Source organism: Podarcis vaucheri (assembly GCF_965113315.1).
Source record: "Podarcis vaucheri genome assembly, chromosome: 11".
Taxonomy (NCBI): domain Eukaryota; kingdom Metazoa; phylum Chordata; class Lepidosauria; order Squamata; family Lacertidae; genus Podarcis; species Podarcis vaucheri.
Window position 1 is genome coordinate 43,818,048 of NC_138749.1, and position 17,366 is coordinate 43,835,413.

The 17,366-nt window shown below is 44.5% G+C and overlaps 1 protein-coding gene across 1 annotated transcript; it reads right to left on the reverse strand.

Annotated features, from left to right (window-relative positions):
- Positions 1-967: 967 nt before the first annotated feature.
- Positions 968-12,690, reverse strand: STARD4 (StAR related lipid transfer domain containing 4). Its single transcript, XM_082191507.1, has 6 exons — positions 12,543-12,690; positions 8,794-8,911; positions 6,302-6,351; positions 5,404-5,530; positions 4,067-4,181; positions 968-2,786 (listed from the first exon to the last, which is right to left on the reverse strand). Exons 2-6 carry the CDS (start codon positions 8,896-8,898, stop codon positions 2,560-2,562), a joined length of 624 nt encoding a protein of 207 aa, XP_082047633.1. The 5' UTR covers positions 8,899-8,911; positions 12,543-12,690; the 3' UTR covers positions 968-2,559.
- Positions 12,691-17,366: the final 4,676 nt, after the last annotated feature.

Below are 17,366 nucleotides of genomic sequence, written 5' to 3' on the forward strand. Positions count from 1 at the left end.
TGCAGTGACAACCCAAGAGTCAGCCTCAATTTTGTGCCTTTCAGAGTTTCTGATTTGGATGGGTGATGCTTGAGTGACAGAGCACTGGATAGGATCTGGAAGAATTTCCAGCTGTCCGAGTGTGTCCAGGTTCTGTGCTTTATGTTACGTTTACATTAGATGAGCTGACAGGAAAGACATCTGTGCAGGTCCCCAAAATCTGCGTAGTAACTCCTGAAATCCAACACCAGCTTTTAAGTTGGTGCCTTATGATACGATGGTTCACAATAGGCACATGTGAACTTGTGGTTAGGAAGGAAAGCTCAAAAATATGCTCATGGACTTTTGCACTTGGTTGTCACAATAAAAATACACCAAGTGTCGAAAGTCCACAGCCCCAACAAGATGTTTCCTCCAGATCACCCACACCTGTCACAAAGATGCTATGTGGTGTCTGGCATGGGGCAGGTAGAGAGATGCAGCTGCCAGTGCACAACTGGTAATCTTAAGGTGCGTTCCTGATAGGCAAGTCTTTCTAGTCAATGAACAAACAGCTGATAAGTGCTGGCGTCGAGCCTGCTGGGATTGGCTGTAGGGCTTGAAGTCAGCGCCAAGCAGCTGATTGGCAGGAAGCTCAAGCCCTGTTTGGGTCACCTGATGTCCTAGTGACATCAGGCAATTGACAGGTGGGTGGGACTAGCTGGCCAGAACCAGTTCCCCTAGGCACATGCTTTGCTTTAACTTCAGCTAAAAGGCTGGGAAAGATGTTTGTCCAAGACATTGAAGACTCAGTGCTGGCTGAAGCAGACAATGCTGGACTAGGCAGACTAATAATAATAATAATAATAATAATAATAATAATAATAATAATTTATTTCTACCCCACCCATGTGGCTGGATTTCCCCAGCTACTCTGTATAAAGCAGGTTCGTGTGACTGGCAACGTCATCTTATTTTTTTTCTTTTTTAGAAAAACCACCACCACCAATATTTTGAACTGAATACTTTAATATACATCTTAAGCATCTTATATAAATAATCTCTCACCAGTTGTAATACAGAACTGCAGCACTATTCCTATATATTCTTCCAGCACTAGCACCATCTCAATGACTAGTAGCCATTTCAGTAGAACTGTGGGTCACTTGTACCAGCAAGTGAATTTAAAAAACATCTGTTTAAATAATTGAAGCATATTAACAATTTAAAAAAATAAACATCATCGTGAAGCCTTAAGAAGATTATGCTCGACCAAAGTCTCAAATGAATTCTTTCCTGGTAAGTTAACATAAGAGCAATCTTAAGAAAACAATGTCCTGGAGTATAGGCCTTAGATATTATTAAACTGTTTTTATGGAAAATCTTGATTCAATTCTTAGGTGCACCCAGTCAAAGTTAAGCACTGTTAAGTCCCTCCAATCTCCTATTGAAGGATAATACATTTTACAGATGTTACTAATTGAAACTTGTCACCATGTATTAGTAATAATCAGAGCAGTTTTGCAAATAACCACATGCTTTACTATTTTGTTATCAGTAACAACTACTGCAAACTTTTTGGCTAAAATGGGTGGTATGCAAGTAAGTTTTATACAGAGTAGGTCCATTGAAATTAAAGCTTAAGCAAGGTCCATTAATTTCAGTGGCTCTACTCTGAGTAAGACTCAGTTGCATGCCACCCCAAATAACCAATGACAAAATTACTCTATAAACCAGTAAAGTATGGAAACAGGAGCACAGAATTCTCTACAGTGCATCAAGCTTTTTAGTTTAAAGATAAAAGATTCTGAACCATCTTTTAGATCAGGATTAGCAAGCAACATAAAGTACATGAAAGCATTAGTATTTCGCATTCATACATTTAGCCCTTGAAAAGAAAAGATGCCAGTGTATTGCTATTCCCACTCTTACGGGCCGCCGCCTTCAATGTTTACTCAGAAGCAAGTCCTACTGTGCTCAATGAGGCTTCTCCCTAGTAATAATGTTTAGTAAAGCAGTCTTAGTAAATAAAGGGGTTGCTGGATGGCAGAGCTTTCCTATCATTGCCTAGTTTCCTTTAGGGGTGAAATTAGCTAGAGCAGAACATGTTTTCACCCTCCAGTTCTACAGCTTCCCTTTGTGAAAACCAGCATCTTCCATGGGGGTGCTACAAATGTGAGCACTGTGATTTGCATGCTTTGGAGCTACAACCATTCTGGAAATTATGTTGTGTAGGCCAGCCCACAGACTGTATTCCTGCAGGGAAGAGATCCTTTCCCTCAACTTGCTAGAACACTCTGATTTAGAGTTCTGTCCAGAATGTGGTTATGCGAGTGTCATGGGCTTCTGTGTCCACGGCTTGGCTAAGAAGCAACGATGTGCTGAAGGCTTGCCAAGTGAGTTTCACTGAGCTCAGTGGATCTTACTTCAGAGTAAACATGTTTTCAGTTCTTCTGTGCAAATGGGACTACCAGCACCTATAAGGAAAATACTACAGACCTTCATGCAGGAAGCTTCCAACTTATCCTAAGGTTTTGAGAATTGACTATGAGGTGCAGAATATGATTGCAAGAAACACACAGAGCTTGAGGTCAGCGCAGATTATGCTTTCAGGGTTTTTCTGAGATCAGAATAAAAGTTAGTCAGAGTACTGGCCATAGCCGTGTCCACCGCTGACTGGGGGATCATCCCACGCAAATCTGTCTGGATGAAGCCTATCAACAGGCTGTGTCTAGGATTGTCCTTGAGAGGGAAACAGAACCAGCCACAGGGGTGGTTAAAACCTCGAACATAACCCGGTTTTACTTCACCATAGTCCAGGCTGACACCTGTTTTAAAATAAAACACAGTTGTGGATTGAACCTCTCAAGTAAAGGGAATGCACCTAGTTTTATTCCTGAGAAATCTTTTTTAAGAATTTTATTACAGCCAGGATCCCAAGGATCCTGTGGGAGAGGTAAGCTTCCTTCTAACAACCCCAAACTCCAGACTCAGGGTATCTAGAATTTCAGCAGTTTGCTGACAAACCTGGAGAAGATATATTCAGATTTTTTTTAAAAAAGGGAAGTTCCAATATGTAGTCCTTTGTCTTGCCTCTGTTCAAGTTGTGCTTGTAAAGCTGAGGGATTTCTGTCCAAGGCAGTACCTTATAATCATGTGGGGAACAAGAAATGGTGGGGTCTAGAAGAAGCTACCGAAACCAACCTTCCCCCATCCAGAGAGGGGCAGGATTTGGGGACAAAGTTACCCAAGAACGCCTTTTTAAGTCAATGTGCAATATTTACAATATTCTGAATCTGGTCTGAACATGGTAATCTCCCAAGCAAAATCTAGGTCTGGTTCTTTGCTCCCCAAAACAGTTACATAGAAGAGAGTACTAGGTTTGGGAGGTTGTGGACAGTGGCGGAGCTTCATGCTCTGGCACTGGGGGGCGGAGAGCAGACGGGGGCAGGGCTGGTGCATGTCCTAGGGGTGTGGTGCCCAGCATGGGCGGGGGGGGGGGCGCAGCCGCGATGGCACCCCACTGGGATCGCGCTGCCAAGGGCGGTGCGCTCCCCCCGCACTCCTCTTCCTCCGCCAGTGTTTGTGGACTCTTCTTCCTTGGAGGTTTTTAAGCAGAGGTTGGATGGCCATCTGTCATGGATGCTTTAGCTGAGATTCCTGAATTGCAGGGGGTTGGACTAGATGACCCTTGGGATCTCTTCCAACTCCACGATTCTATGATTTCAGGGCAAGCCAAGCAGCGCCTCCTCAAATTCCGCATTTTAGGCAGTCAGGAATGGCCCAGGGTTCAGGTTCAACCTGCCAATCCTCATCTCAGGCCAAGTGCAGCTGACTCACCAGGAAATGCAAGCTAGCAATCGTATTCATTCTACTTTCCTTTGCACTAAAGTGACTTTTGTATAGTACTTTCAATCTGCCAAGTGACAGACAGGATGTCCTTCTTCGTGGCGCTAGTTTATTTCTAATTTTAGCTTTGAGGAAGTGGGTGTCAAACCAATAATTTGTTGCAAACAGCAGCACGAATGTACACAGATTTGATTTCTACAGGTTTCGGTGTGCTTTAGACAGCAAGATTAGAAGATAGAAGAGGTTTAATTAGAATTACCGCATGACAGAATCCCGTCTTCGTAGTCTGCTGTGCAGGAGAAGTCAACAAACTCTCTGGGAGAAATGATGTTCCACAACTGGCCAGCTGTGGTGTACCGCATGATACAACAGTTCTGCAGTGCAATTACAAAATGCCCATTTAGGTAGTATTCATTTGTAGAAACTTAGTGTTTCTAGCTATGCCAAGCAATATGGAGACTGTGTTGAAGGGTCAAACTAGATGAGACCAGAAATAAATCATGACATTTCCATCTTTTTAAGCTCTCCAGCAGCAGTTCCACCGCCTACTCCAATTTGGATCAGGCCTGTGACATTGGGGGTTGTGGTTACGAGGGCTGTCCCTTGAATGTGAAGAGATGCAGCAGCCATCTCTTGATATGACTCAGGACTCTATGTAGCTGAATTCTTTTAAGTTTAAAGAGACAAGAGACTTACCCAGTGTACCCCCACCTTAAAAAAATCCATTTACAGGCCTAATATGGATTTAATTGACTGCCTGACTCAAATAATGAACTATACAGATATCTCTTACTTGAAGAAACAATCAGGTTTTCCTACAAGTGCTCCTGATTATTCCAACACGCCTGAGATGAATCATCAGACTTGTCTTAAATAATAAACATATTTAAGAAAGCTAGGAACAGATTCTTAATAGGAGTTAAATTCACTAGAAACAGTAAGCTTAAAGCTACACACATCAGAATGAAAGGTGCCTGGCAAAATGTAAATAGCCAGAACTGGGGTAGAATCTACAGGCTTTTTTTTTAAAAAAAAAAGGTGTTTGCCTGTGTTTCAGGATTCATTAAGATGCTGTGCTGAAACCAGGACAGTTCTGCTGAAGGTCACTTCTTGGCCAAGAAAAGAGACTTTGGACATCAAAAGAAAATAGGTTTTAAATTAAAAACTGAGAGCATGATGCAGCCAAAGGTTAAGAGTTTAAATCTATCACAATGGGATTAACTTTCCCACTGAAGCCAACTGTTTCTGGATAGTTCAAATTTAGTTGGAAGTTATACCGGAATTAATGCTCAAAACAGCTTGGATATGGTTGTATTTGTACGTCCTAGTTTTCAGCTACTCAAAATGAGGCGCTTTCTTGAAAACTGCAAAAGCTATTTTGTTCACTTCGGATTTTTTATACATCACAGGTTCTACCACTGCCAACAAGAAGGTTAAAGTGTCACTCAAAGCACAATGTATGAAGTGTGGATATATGTAAGTAGAGAAGCTCCCTTCTTGCTGACTTTAAACTTTAACTTGCATTGCAACTGCTGTGCCAAATGAAAAGCATGCAAGTAGAACTTCTGGTTGTGTGATAAATGGGTGCCGCATTACCTCTTCAAACTCATCAACAATATCCATCGAGGTCATCAGACTATCCCAGTAGAGTCGATAGGGTCCAGGGCGTATGTGATCTACTATTCTGTTGGGAACATCCTCCACAATCCCTTGTGCTTTGTAGCTACAGAATCAGATTTAATACAATGATGCTTAGAAAATGTCAAAGCGCCTAGCAACTTCCCACCAGTTTAAAGTAACTATATATGGGTCATGCACGTGCCAATATCTCTTTTATTTTCCATCAGGATTTAGGGGTCTTAGGAATGTTAAATTTCATCCATTATGCCTCAGATAACGCAATCCTCTTTTGCCAAAGCAAAAAGTTATTTTCTATGATCTTTGAGGGTGGGGATGGAGGCACACCATGTTGGATTTCATTCAGTCAGTCTGAGGCGGAAGAAAGAGGAGATCTGCCAAAGGTTTTTTTAATGAGAACTCCCTAAAAGGAAAGCTACAACAGGACTTACTCAGCCTCAGAGAACAGCAAGAACTGTCTACAAATGAAATAACCATTTTTATAACAAACAAAATGCAACTGAGAGGAAGATGCTTAGCACCAGAGGCATTATGTACACAAATGCATAGGTGATGGTTTCATGTTTATACCAATAAATAGAGCGTCCAATATAGTGAAAAATACGGTATTCCACAAAGCACTCAAAGCCGCTCCCACCCACTATGCATTTTATGCTTTTATGTCCATGGTAGATGCAGAGAACCTATCCTGAAATGAAGTATGATACAGCAACGATGGCTGGAGGGCACAATGTATTGGGGAGCGGCCCACTTCTGCTCTAATATGGCCAGATTCTTCCTCTCAGAAACAGTCCCCTCCCTTGCTGCTGGAAATTATATTTATGAAAGAATTCATCTCCTCTGTAAGTTAACTTACAGGTATCCATTGAATTCTTCAGATGGCTTACGCCAAACTGTCGTATCTTTCTGCAGAAAAAAAGATCACAATATTTGTACTTTATTAAAAATGACTCAATCACTTCACACCTCTGAATGTACAAATATAATGACAGAATCGAGAACTACACAGACCACCGAGGGAACTTTTCAAATATAGTGCATCTTTTACCAACCTGTTCATCAGTACACACATTTTAATTAAACTGTAGTTTTTATATATATATATATATATATATATATATATATATATATATATATATATATATATATATTTGCTTTCGTAGATTTTCACGGGTACAGGAATGCAGGTTTTGGTGTCTTCGGGTGTCTTCCCGTGTAAGAGTCGGGGTGTCTGTGCGACGTTTCGACGAGGTCTCACTCGTCATCTTCAGGCTGGTGCTTTCGGCTTCTTGTTACTGGAACAGAGCAGAATCTGGTGTTTGAGTTCCTATAAATACTGTTGAGGGGTGTGGTGTATAGCCTCCAACGTTATGGGCAGAGAGGAAGTTCCTAGATTAGTGTGCCTTTTCTTCTTTTGTTCCTTAATTACTTGAGGGATATCTTGGGTGATTTCATGAGTGATATTCTGAATACCACTGGGTGGGTCATTAAGTGTAGATTAGTTGCTAAAGCTTTCGTGTCTTGACCTCTTGAGCTTGTGAAGAGTTTTTCTGAGAAGATGGCTGTGCTGCATTTAGTTGTGCTCTGGCTTGGCTTCGTGTATAGGGGCGAGCTGTGGTTTTGTGCCTTGTGCCAGCCAGATCTGTGTAGGGATTGCAGGGGGGTGCAGCATCCGGAGGTGCCACTATAGTTTGGCTACTGGATGGAGTCTGTAATATGTCTGTGGAGAGGGTCTGGGTTTGGGTCTCTCCACAGACATATTACAGACTCCATCCAGTAGCCAAACTATAGTGGCACCTCCGGATGCTGCACCCCCCTGCAATCCCTACACAGATCTGGCTGGCACAAGGCACAAAACCACAGCTCGCCCCTATACACGAAGCCAAGCCAGAGCACAACTAAATGCAGCACAGCCATCTTCTCAGAAAAACTCTTCACAAGCTCAAGAGGTCAAGACACGAAAGCTTTAGCAACTAATCTACACTTAATGACCCACCCAGTGGTATTCAGAATATCACTCATGAAATCACCCAAGATATCCCTCAAGTAATTAAGGAACAAAAGAAGAAAAGGCACACTAATCTAGGAACTTCCTCTCTGCCCATAACGTTGGAGGCTATACACCACACCCCTCAACAGTATTTATAGGAACTCAAACACCAGATTCTGCTCTGTTCCAGTAACAAGAAGCCGAAAGCACCAGCCTGAAGATGACGAGTGAGACCTCGTCGAAACGTCGCACAGACACCCCGACTCTTACACGGGAAGACACCCGAAGACACCAAAACCTGCATATATATATATATATATATATATATATATATATATATATATATATATGCATGCAATAAATTGTCATGTAAATTCTTCTGGTGAATGAGGAGAGAAACCAACACCCAAACATAGCATTAAATCAATAAATGTGAGAACACATCCTCTATGAACTACGGCCATTCATATCATCCCATGCCTCTTTAAAAAAATGTTTCAAAAGAAAAACTCTGAGAACTAAACTTGACAAATCACACATCAAAAAGTCTCCCTATCACAACATCAAATTTTAACTGGGTTGCCTTGGCATCGTGTAGGCATCACAACTGACACAATTGCTGAAAATTTTAAGTTGATTTTGTGTTAATCTGATAGTATAAAAAACTGATTTAGTGCCAATCTAGATATGATGAGCTTTGATGAGTATCACTATAGCCTTGGGGGAAAGTATATTATGCTTGTGCCAGCATTTGCACATGCAGTTAAGTAATGAGACAGCACTATCAGATGGAAATAAGAACAAGCTTTCCCCAAACCATACACAGTAAATAAACACATGAGGGAAAAGGGGGACAGGTTGCCATGTCCCACCTGCTTTAGTGAACCAGCACTACACACTTCCAAAAGTTTTGAGAGCCAAAGTCTGAAGCAGGGAGCCTCTTCTACTGATGGAGGTTCATGGGTGTAGCCGGGGGGGGGCAGCTGCCCCCTCCAAATCAATGAAAATTGATAAAAACACATAGATAACTGAGGTTCTGTCTCCCCGCAACAAAAGGACTGCCCTCCCACCAACCAAAATCCTGGCTACGCCCATGTGGAGGATCCCTGTGTGACCTCTAGCTTGTGGAAAGGTAGAAAAAAGAGGAAAGTGACCTTAATCTCCTTGTGTGATTTTCATCACTCAAAGAAACAAAACACCAAATCAGGGCTCTGAAATCTACCCACTCAAATGTACGGTACTTCACATATCATCGCACCATATAGGCCCACCTAAAACACAAAAGTAGAATATAAATCACCCTACTCGTTTATTAACAAAAGAAAAGAATCTGGAAAGGCAACAACTTGTCAACTTACTGTTTTCTTAATAAGTCTCCATTCATCATCTTCAACATTGTAGTACCGGATGACCTCATTTTTTAGCTTTGTAGCCACAGAAACTACATCAGGAAAGTCTGCCATTCTCTTCTGTCTTCTGCAGAAAATCAGGATGTAAAAAAACAAAAGGCGGTGATTTACTGTTCCTTCTCAGTTTCCTGTTTGGCGTTAACACTATAATAATCATACAAGTCTCAATTTCTCTCTAAATTGCACAGCTGCATGATTCAGGATCATCTGGAGTAAGCAGCAAGTGTTTTTCTCAACAAAGCAGAAGCAATATATTATTGCAGTGCCCAACAATTAAAATGCACACATTCCAAGATCTAAACAAGTATGTTGCAAGTACTGCCAATCTCCTTCTTGGAAGAAGCTCTGAATACCAAACACTCTTAACAAGTGAGAAAGTGACCTTTGAAAGGCTGTGGTGGTTAAGGATCACACGGGTTGAACATGGAGCTTAGGACTCTGGTGCTAAGATTTCTAGAATATACGCATAGCTGTCAACCGTCCCTTATTTGGCGGGAAACTCCCTTATCCCAGCGCCGTGTCCCGCTGCTGTCCCATATTGATGATGTCCCTTAAATTTCCTGGGTTTCAAAGGAAGCAGCTCCTCTCCCTCCCTGCTGGCCAGGGAGGAGGGAGGCTCCAACTGTGTTGCTTGACTGCGTTGCTCACCCAATAAGGAGTCTAAGAACGACTGGGGGGGTGGAGCTTGCATGCCTTGTGCCAATCAAATCGGCCGTGTTGCGTGGGGACTCGCTTTTGCTCAGTGGTTCCCAGCGGAGAGGTGACGGTGGCATTCCTTGCTGCTTCCCCTTTGCCAGGTTGCTGCGCTGTGGGAACCACCGCTTGAGGCTTCATTTGGCTGCTGGCTGGACTTTTTGCCTTTGGCTCAGAGGGGCTCAGAAGTTGAACATACCTGTGACCGGAAAATCCCTTATTTTGGCTGCTGATCCCTTATTTTCGAGGCTGCCGGTCCATTATTTTCAAATCTGTAAGTTGGCAGCTATGAGTATATGCTTAAACTGCTCCATGGCTCCAGGTTGGCATGAGCCTCTGTGACATCAGGGAAGGTAAGCAAATGGCATTCAGAGGGGCTGTGTGGCTCATGCCAGCACAGGCCACCTACAAGATCAGATATTAGTGCCAAAAACACAAAGAAGCTCAAGAGAAGACTATGAAAAGAGGCACAGGAGGACTGGCAAATGAGAGAGTCAGTTGGACAAAAACAGAACCTAACATTACCCCACAGATGTCTTCATTAACATAACAACCTGTTAAAATGGAGACTGAAGTGTCTCCTATTATACCATCGAGTAAAACTGCTTCACATACAATTATTCCAGTGATGGGTTTCACTTCTGTGTGTACAACTACTATCTATATGTCACACTCATGATAAGCACCCATCTGTTTCGCCATGTGCATGCTCATCATATATGACTGCACACATTTTCCTACATGGAATTTATTTCTCTGCAGGAAACCACTGTGGGTGAAGGGGTTGTTACTTTCACAACAAGTGGCAGATTGCTTAAATTAAACGCTTGTTCTCAAAAGAGAAATGAAACCTTCACTGAAAGGCAAAGCAGTACAAATATAGACTGAATATTTTAAAAGTACAGTGGTACCTCAGGTTACATACGCTTCAGGTTACAGACTCCGCTAACCCAGAAATAGTACCTCGGGTTAAGAACTTTGCTTCAGGATGAGAACAGAAATCATGCAGCAGTGGGAGCTTCAGGTGGTGCTTCAGGTTAAGAACAGTTTCAGGTTAAGAACAGGCCTCAAGAACGAATTAAGCTCTTAACCTGAGGTACCACTGTATACATTTCAGTTTCAGTAAGTGCATGCATTAAAATATTGTTTTTATAATATCTGATGCCTGATTAACTGAGAGGCACATTTGTAGTTGATTGAACCTTTAAAATAAAATAAACTAGCATGCCAAAAGCATCTGGAGCGCCACAGGTTTCCTATCCCAGCTCTAATGACTCATCCAGCTGGTAACTTCTAGTAGCCAGGATTTATGTTCCAGGGGGCAGAACCCAGCTATCTGCAATGCAATTGGTTGGTTAGTTATTTTTTATTTATTTGCTTGATTGGGGAAGGGGCAGCTGCCTCCCCCCTCCCTTTGGCTAAACTATGGCAGGTGACCAACAGGGCCAAAGAGGCATTTATGCACAATGTGTAGCTGCTAAAAAACAAGTCCGAATGTTTATTATTTAGAAGCACCTGTGACCTACTTTTATACGACTATGCAAATGGGTCTTAATTAAATGTGCTGTTTGTTCCCATCCCATTATCTCTCTCACAGACAGATAATAAGGTGCTTGGCCAACCATAACAGCTGAGGCTTCTGTGCCAGCTCCCTAACAGACATCTACTTACGAAAGCAGGTGCCGCACTCAGAGCAAGGAGATGAAACTATTTGCTCCTGCCCTGCCTCTCCTTGGGAAGTGGGTAAAAAACCCACAACAGACTCATCTGAGATGAGTAATGCCCCATTATCCTTTTAATCCAGAATACTGAGTAATGCCCCACATTCTTCTACTCCAGAATAGAAAGTAAGGCGGCATATCCTTTCACTCCAGAATAACCTGAATGCCACTGTGATGATATGTATGCGTCAGCCAAGATCTGCAGAGTAAGGTAAAGGTAAAGGTACCCCTGCCCGTACGGGCCAGTCGTGTCCGACTCTGGGGTTGCGCGCCCATCTCGCTTAAGAGGCCGGGGGCCAGTGCTGTCCGGAGACACTTCCGGGTCACGTGGCCAGCGTGACAAAGCTGCTCTGGCAAGCCAGCACCAGCGCAGTGCACAGAAACCCCGTTTACCTTGCCGCTATAAAGCAGTACCTATTTATCTACTTGTACTTAGGCGTGCTTTCGAACTGCTAGGTGGGCAGGAGCTGGGACCGAACGGCGGGAGCTCACCCCGCTGCGGGGATTCGAACCGCCGACCATGCAATCGGCAAGTCCTAGGCACTGAGGTTTTACCCACAGCGCCACCTGCGTCCTGCAGAGACCCGGGTTCAAATCCTTACGCCTCCATCTATAATCCCTGGGCCAGTCACTGTCTATCAACTTCACACCAGATGTTCTCCTCCTGAGGATAAAACGGGGGGTGGGGAGGAGCACATACGCCACGTTGGAGGCAGGCTGAGATATACAGTAAATGCAGTAGGATACCAATGAATTCGATACATAAACAAACATGCTGCCTGTCCTCGGGTTCATGGGGGGGGGGATTTCAATCGGCCCACTGCTTTCAAATCTGAACATCCAATGTTATAGGTTTGCGCGGGGCGAACGGTTTTCTTCGCGTTCCCCGTTTCCACAAGCCCGGGCACGTGAGGCTCAGAATGCGGGCACGTGAAAACGTAACGTGTGAAAACGGCACACTTTTTCGGGTACCGAGAATTAGCCGCCCGTGGGCGAAGCGAGAGATGCTCACGGGCGAGATGCTCACGCGCGGAAAGTCAGGGATGCCAGTGGCGTAGCGTGGGTTGTCAGCGCCCGGGGCAAGTAATTTGCGCCCCCTAACCCGTGGATTTGCGCCCCCTAACCCTAACCCCCAGATGTTGCGCCCGGTGCAGCCGGCCCCCCCTGCACCCCCCACGCTACGCCACTGAGGGATGCATCTCCACGGGTGACCCAAGCAAGAGAGCATCTCTCGGTGCGTCCGGCCCGCTTCCCCGGGCGGGCAAAAGGGCCGCGTACGCTTACCAGGATCCCGGGCTGCAAGGAGCAACGGTTCGGCGCCGCGTCGAAGGTCCCCCGGACTCCGGCCACGCGCGACCCGCTCCTTCTTCCCCCAGCTCTGCTTCTGTTCCTTCTGCTGCGCTCACCCGGTCCAGCAGCTCATGCCGTTGGGCCAATCAGAGCTCAGCCGGCATCCCCGTCGCAGCCAATCGCAGCGCGCCCGTCTTTTCTCGCCTCTCCTTCCCCCGCCCACCACCGTTTCGCCTCCCAACCCGCCGTCGGTATCGATCTCCCTATGCAAAATTCATAGCCCTTAAACCACGCCCCCAACTGTCCGCTCCTCTCTCTCTCTTCCCAAAACGGATGACAGGCGGACCGTGCTCATTGGGCACATGGCTGGAGGGAGGCGGGGTGAAGCGCGGGGATTGGCTGACGTGCATGTGGAGTGACAAAACGGCGGGGGCGCGGAGAGAGAGATCAGCAAAGAGAATTTTGCTGCGCCTGAGAGAGGCTTTTGCCACGTTTGTTGTGGCAGGAACTTTTCTGGACCGCAGTCCGGCTCATCTGGTGCAAAAACAGCACCTGGAGGATTGTGCGGTCCAGGAAAGCTGCCTTGTTGTGTCATAATAATAAGTTGGTTGGTCTTAATGGTGCCACCAGATTCTTTGATGTTTTGGTTGCAACAGACTAACAGGACCCATCCCAGTCTTAGGAGTGTGAATGTAAAAGTGGAGTGACAGGAAAGAATTAAGAGGGTGGAAGGCTTTCCAGAAAACGTCTGGCCATTTGACATATAGGAATACTAAACACTCAAGCACTTAATATAATACATTCTGCTATGATGTAATCACATATTTCATACCCTCCAACATTTTTCCAATGAAAATAGGGATTTCCTATTCAACAACAACAACAATAATAATTTTATTATTTATAACCTGCCCATCTGACTGGGTCGCCCCAGCCACTCCAGACTGCTTCCAACATACATATATAAAATGATCACCATTCTCAATTTATTATTTATACTCCTCCCATGAACTGCAAGAAGATTAAACCTATCCATTCTGAAGGAAATGAGAACAGAAGACTCCCTGGAAAAGACCCTGATGCTGGGAAAGATGGAGGGCACAAGGAGAAGGGGACGACAGAGGACGAGATGGTTGGACAGTGTTCTTGAAACTACGAACATGGGTTTGACCAAACTGCGGGTGGTAGTGGAAGACAGGAGTGCCTGGCGTGCTCTGCTCCATGGGGTCACAAAGAGTCGGACATGACTAAACGACTAAACAACAACACCACACCCTTCAGGCTGAGTTTCTCCAATCAATCTGGTTAGCTCCCAATAGAACATTAAAAACACGATTAAACATTAAAACACTTCCCTATACAGGGCTGCCTTCAGATGTCTTCTAAGGTTTGTATAGTTACTTAAGGATGTCCTAAGGAAAAGCGGGACATTCCGGGATTAAATCAGAAACTGGGGCAGCTTCTGTAAATCTGGGACTGTCCATGGAAAAGAGGGACAATTGGAAGGTCTGATAACCTGGCTTTCTTAAAACGATGCAATCTCATAGAGCTTTGATAATATTTATTATCAGAGTTTCTATCATGCCTAAAATAATAAGCATTTCAAGAAGAGTGAAGTTTATGTCGCATCTATAACACAAACGGAGAAAACACTGTAAAATCAGACCATACTTTAAACTCTCTTGGATTTCAGCTGCAATTAAAAGAAACACTTTAAAAAAGATCAAAAACTTAAGTTGCAATCCTATGCATACTTATATAGAAGTAAATCTCACTGAACACAGTAGATCTTACTTTTGAGTCAACAGGATTGTCCTCTGAGGTTGCCGCTTACTGGCCTGCCATCTGCTCCTAATGGGCATATTTAACAGGTGATACTTATCTTAGAATGAAGACAGTGATCAGGAAAGCTTCAAAAATTGAATTTGGGCTGCCGGGCAATGTTAAGAACACCAAATTAAAAATATGGTTACTTTAATTTGTTTCTTCTCAAAATGTCCTTAAGAATAGCTTTTCTAAACCAAGAATAATTTTGTAAGTCTAAAGGTTTACTGAAGGTCAGATTTCTTAAGTTCTCTGCCTTGCAAACTGATCAATAACGATGAACAATTAGAAAGATGGCTGCCACATCTTTCTTTTCTCCCGCTCTGCAATTTTCTGTACTGTTAACCAAGCTATCCATCTTCATGTAAAAATCAATAAGGTTTTAAAAGAAAATAAGATAATTAAACCCATATACATGCACTGTGCAAGATGAAGTTGCCTTTGGCAAGCTGATGTCAGAAAGCCCTCAGACTATACAGCTGCAGAAACAACAAGTGTGGCATAATCAATAGTGCTGGAGAAGCGCTGAGGATACCTGGATTCAAATCCTTAGAAAAGGACAAAAGGGACATGAATTTGCATAAAATTTGCATGGTAAAATTATACATATAGATGCACATTTAGAATTAAGTACTAAGGATGGCAAATAATAATAGTAATTTTATTATTTATATGCCGCCCATCTGAATGTGTCAGTATTAATTTTTCTCCGTTTCTCATTTTCCCAATCTTACATTCAGTTCTTCATGTTTTCACATCAGAATGCCATCTTTTTTAAACAAGGTCCTTCATTCATTAGCATGTTACAGTGGTACCTCGGGTTAAGTACTTAATTCGTTCCGGAGGTCCGTTGTTAACCTGAAACTGTTCTTAACCTAAAGCACTACTTTAGCTAATGGGGCCTCCTGCCAGTGGCGTAGCGTGGGTTCTCAGCGCCTGGGGCAAGGCAAGTAATTTGCGCCCCCTAACCCGTGGATTTTAGCACTCGAGTCTCTTCCGCGCCCCCCCCAGATGTTGCGCCAGATGTTGGAGCCTTCCGAAGGCTGGCGGTGGGGCGGAGAGACCTCCTCCCGCCGCCAGGCTTCGGAGCAGCCTTCCGAAGGCTGGCAGTGGGGCGGAGAGACCTCCTCCCGCCGCCAGGCTTCAGAGCAGCCTTCCGAAGCCTGGCGGTGGGGCGGAGAGCCCTCCTCCCGCCGCCAGCCTTCGGAGCATCCTTCCGAAGCCTGGTGGCGGGAGGAGGTCTCCCCGCCCCACCGCCAGGCTTCAGAGGAGCCTTCCGAAGGCTGGCGGCGGGAGGAGGTCTCTCCGCCCCACCGCCAGCCTTCGGAGGAGGTCCGAGGACAGTGGGGAAGACGCGCTGCGCTTCCCCGCTGTCCCGGAGATTTCCCTATGGACTTTCGTCTTGCGAAGGGCCGGCCAAACGCGCCCCCCCCCCAATGTTGCGCCCGGTGCGGCCGGCACCCCTGGCACCCCCCACGCTATGCCACTGCCTCCTGCTGCCGCCGCGCCACCACCAGAGCACGATTTCTGTTCTCATCCTGAAGCAAAGTTCTTAACCCAAGGTAATATTTCTGCATTAGCGGAGTCTGTAACCTGAAGCATATGTAACCTGCAGCGTATGTAACCCGGGGTACCACTGTAGTGTGAATTTCTCCTTATAGACACATTTTTGTAGGCAGTTTTGCCAAATCTACACATTTTTGCTAAGTCATTTTCCCTAACATAATGCAATATTTGTATGTCATTTGATTAGAACAAACGGGAGTGGAAATTGCCAGAATTTGTTTATTTGTCTAATGCCTAGAATGGACATCAATCCAGTAAACCTGTTCAGTATTTGCTGTTGTTGCTTTCAGTTCACACTGCATTTCCTTTGCGTTGAAATGAATGGTGTGGAATAACGTAATTATTAAGTAGTGGGTGGACATAGCAGACGGCACAGAGATTTCTCCAAGTAGTTCTTTATAAGTAAGCTGGAAGTGAACTGAACAGCAAACAGCTCAGCCGGCCTGCTTTTATAGGCAGCTGACTGTCAACACTGTAACAACAACAGCTCAGGGGTTCCTGCCTAAATTAACTTATGTGGACCTGAGTGAAAACTATATACACAATACCCCCTGGTGGCCAGGGGTACTTCAATACATAACAGTAATGATAACATAATTTACACAATTAATTGCAGAAATTATGTAAGAGATTGAATTTTCCCATGGTGGACAGTGTGACGAATGGCATAGTCTAGGGTGGAAGACAAACCGCAGTGGAACAGAAGCAGTGCTGCATGCAAGGACTACAGGACAGAATGGAGAATGGGGCGCAGGCCCGGCCAGGATGCAGTCTTGTATGTTCATTGCAGCATCTGGGCTTGACAAGCCATGTGGCAAGGCATGTAAGCCTACTACAGCTGAGGAATCACACACCTCCTCCCTGAGCAAGCGAGCCCCACCTGGGCTGTGGGTCCTTGCCTGCCTTAGCCTCCTAGAGTGTACCTCCTGCAATCAGAATAATTCAACCAAAATAACCAAAATTCCAAGCCCACCTCCCAACCCAAAAGAATTAGTGCAAAATCCCTCTCTATGTATAATTCCCTTCTAATTCCTTTGGGGACCTGAAGAACAGCGCCTGTCCTCTGAGGCAAACAAAGTTTTAATTTTTCCCCAAAAGACAGTTCATCAAGATCAACACATTTGGCTTTAAAGCAACTATGCCCAGAATGCCTAATTGCATGCTTTACATGTGATCTAAGCAATGAACTAATTAACTGCTTAAGGCCGCCCCAAAATAATGAATCAACGAACAAGAAGAAGTTGTTACGACAGCAGACTATGTCTTTAGCATGGCAACAAAAGTACGTTTCAAGATCCTCAAGTCACTTCCTGTGACTGAGCAAGAACCTATGGCTCAGGGTAGAAATAACCAAAGTCAAACTAGAAGAACAATTTGCAGTTTTGTGGCTTTCCAGAAAGAGAAGTTGAGACTTTCCTTTTTTTCAGC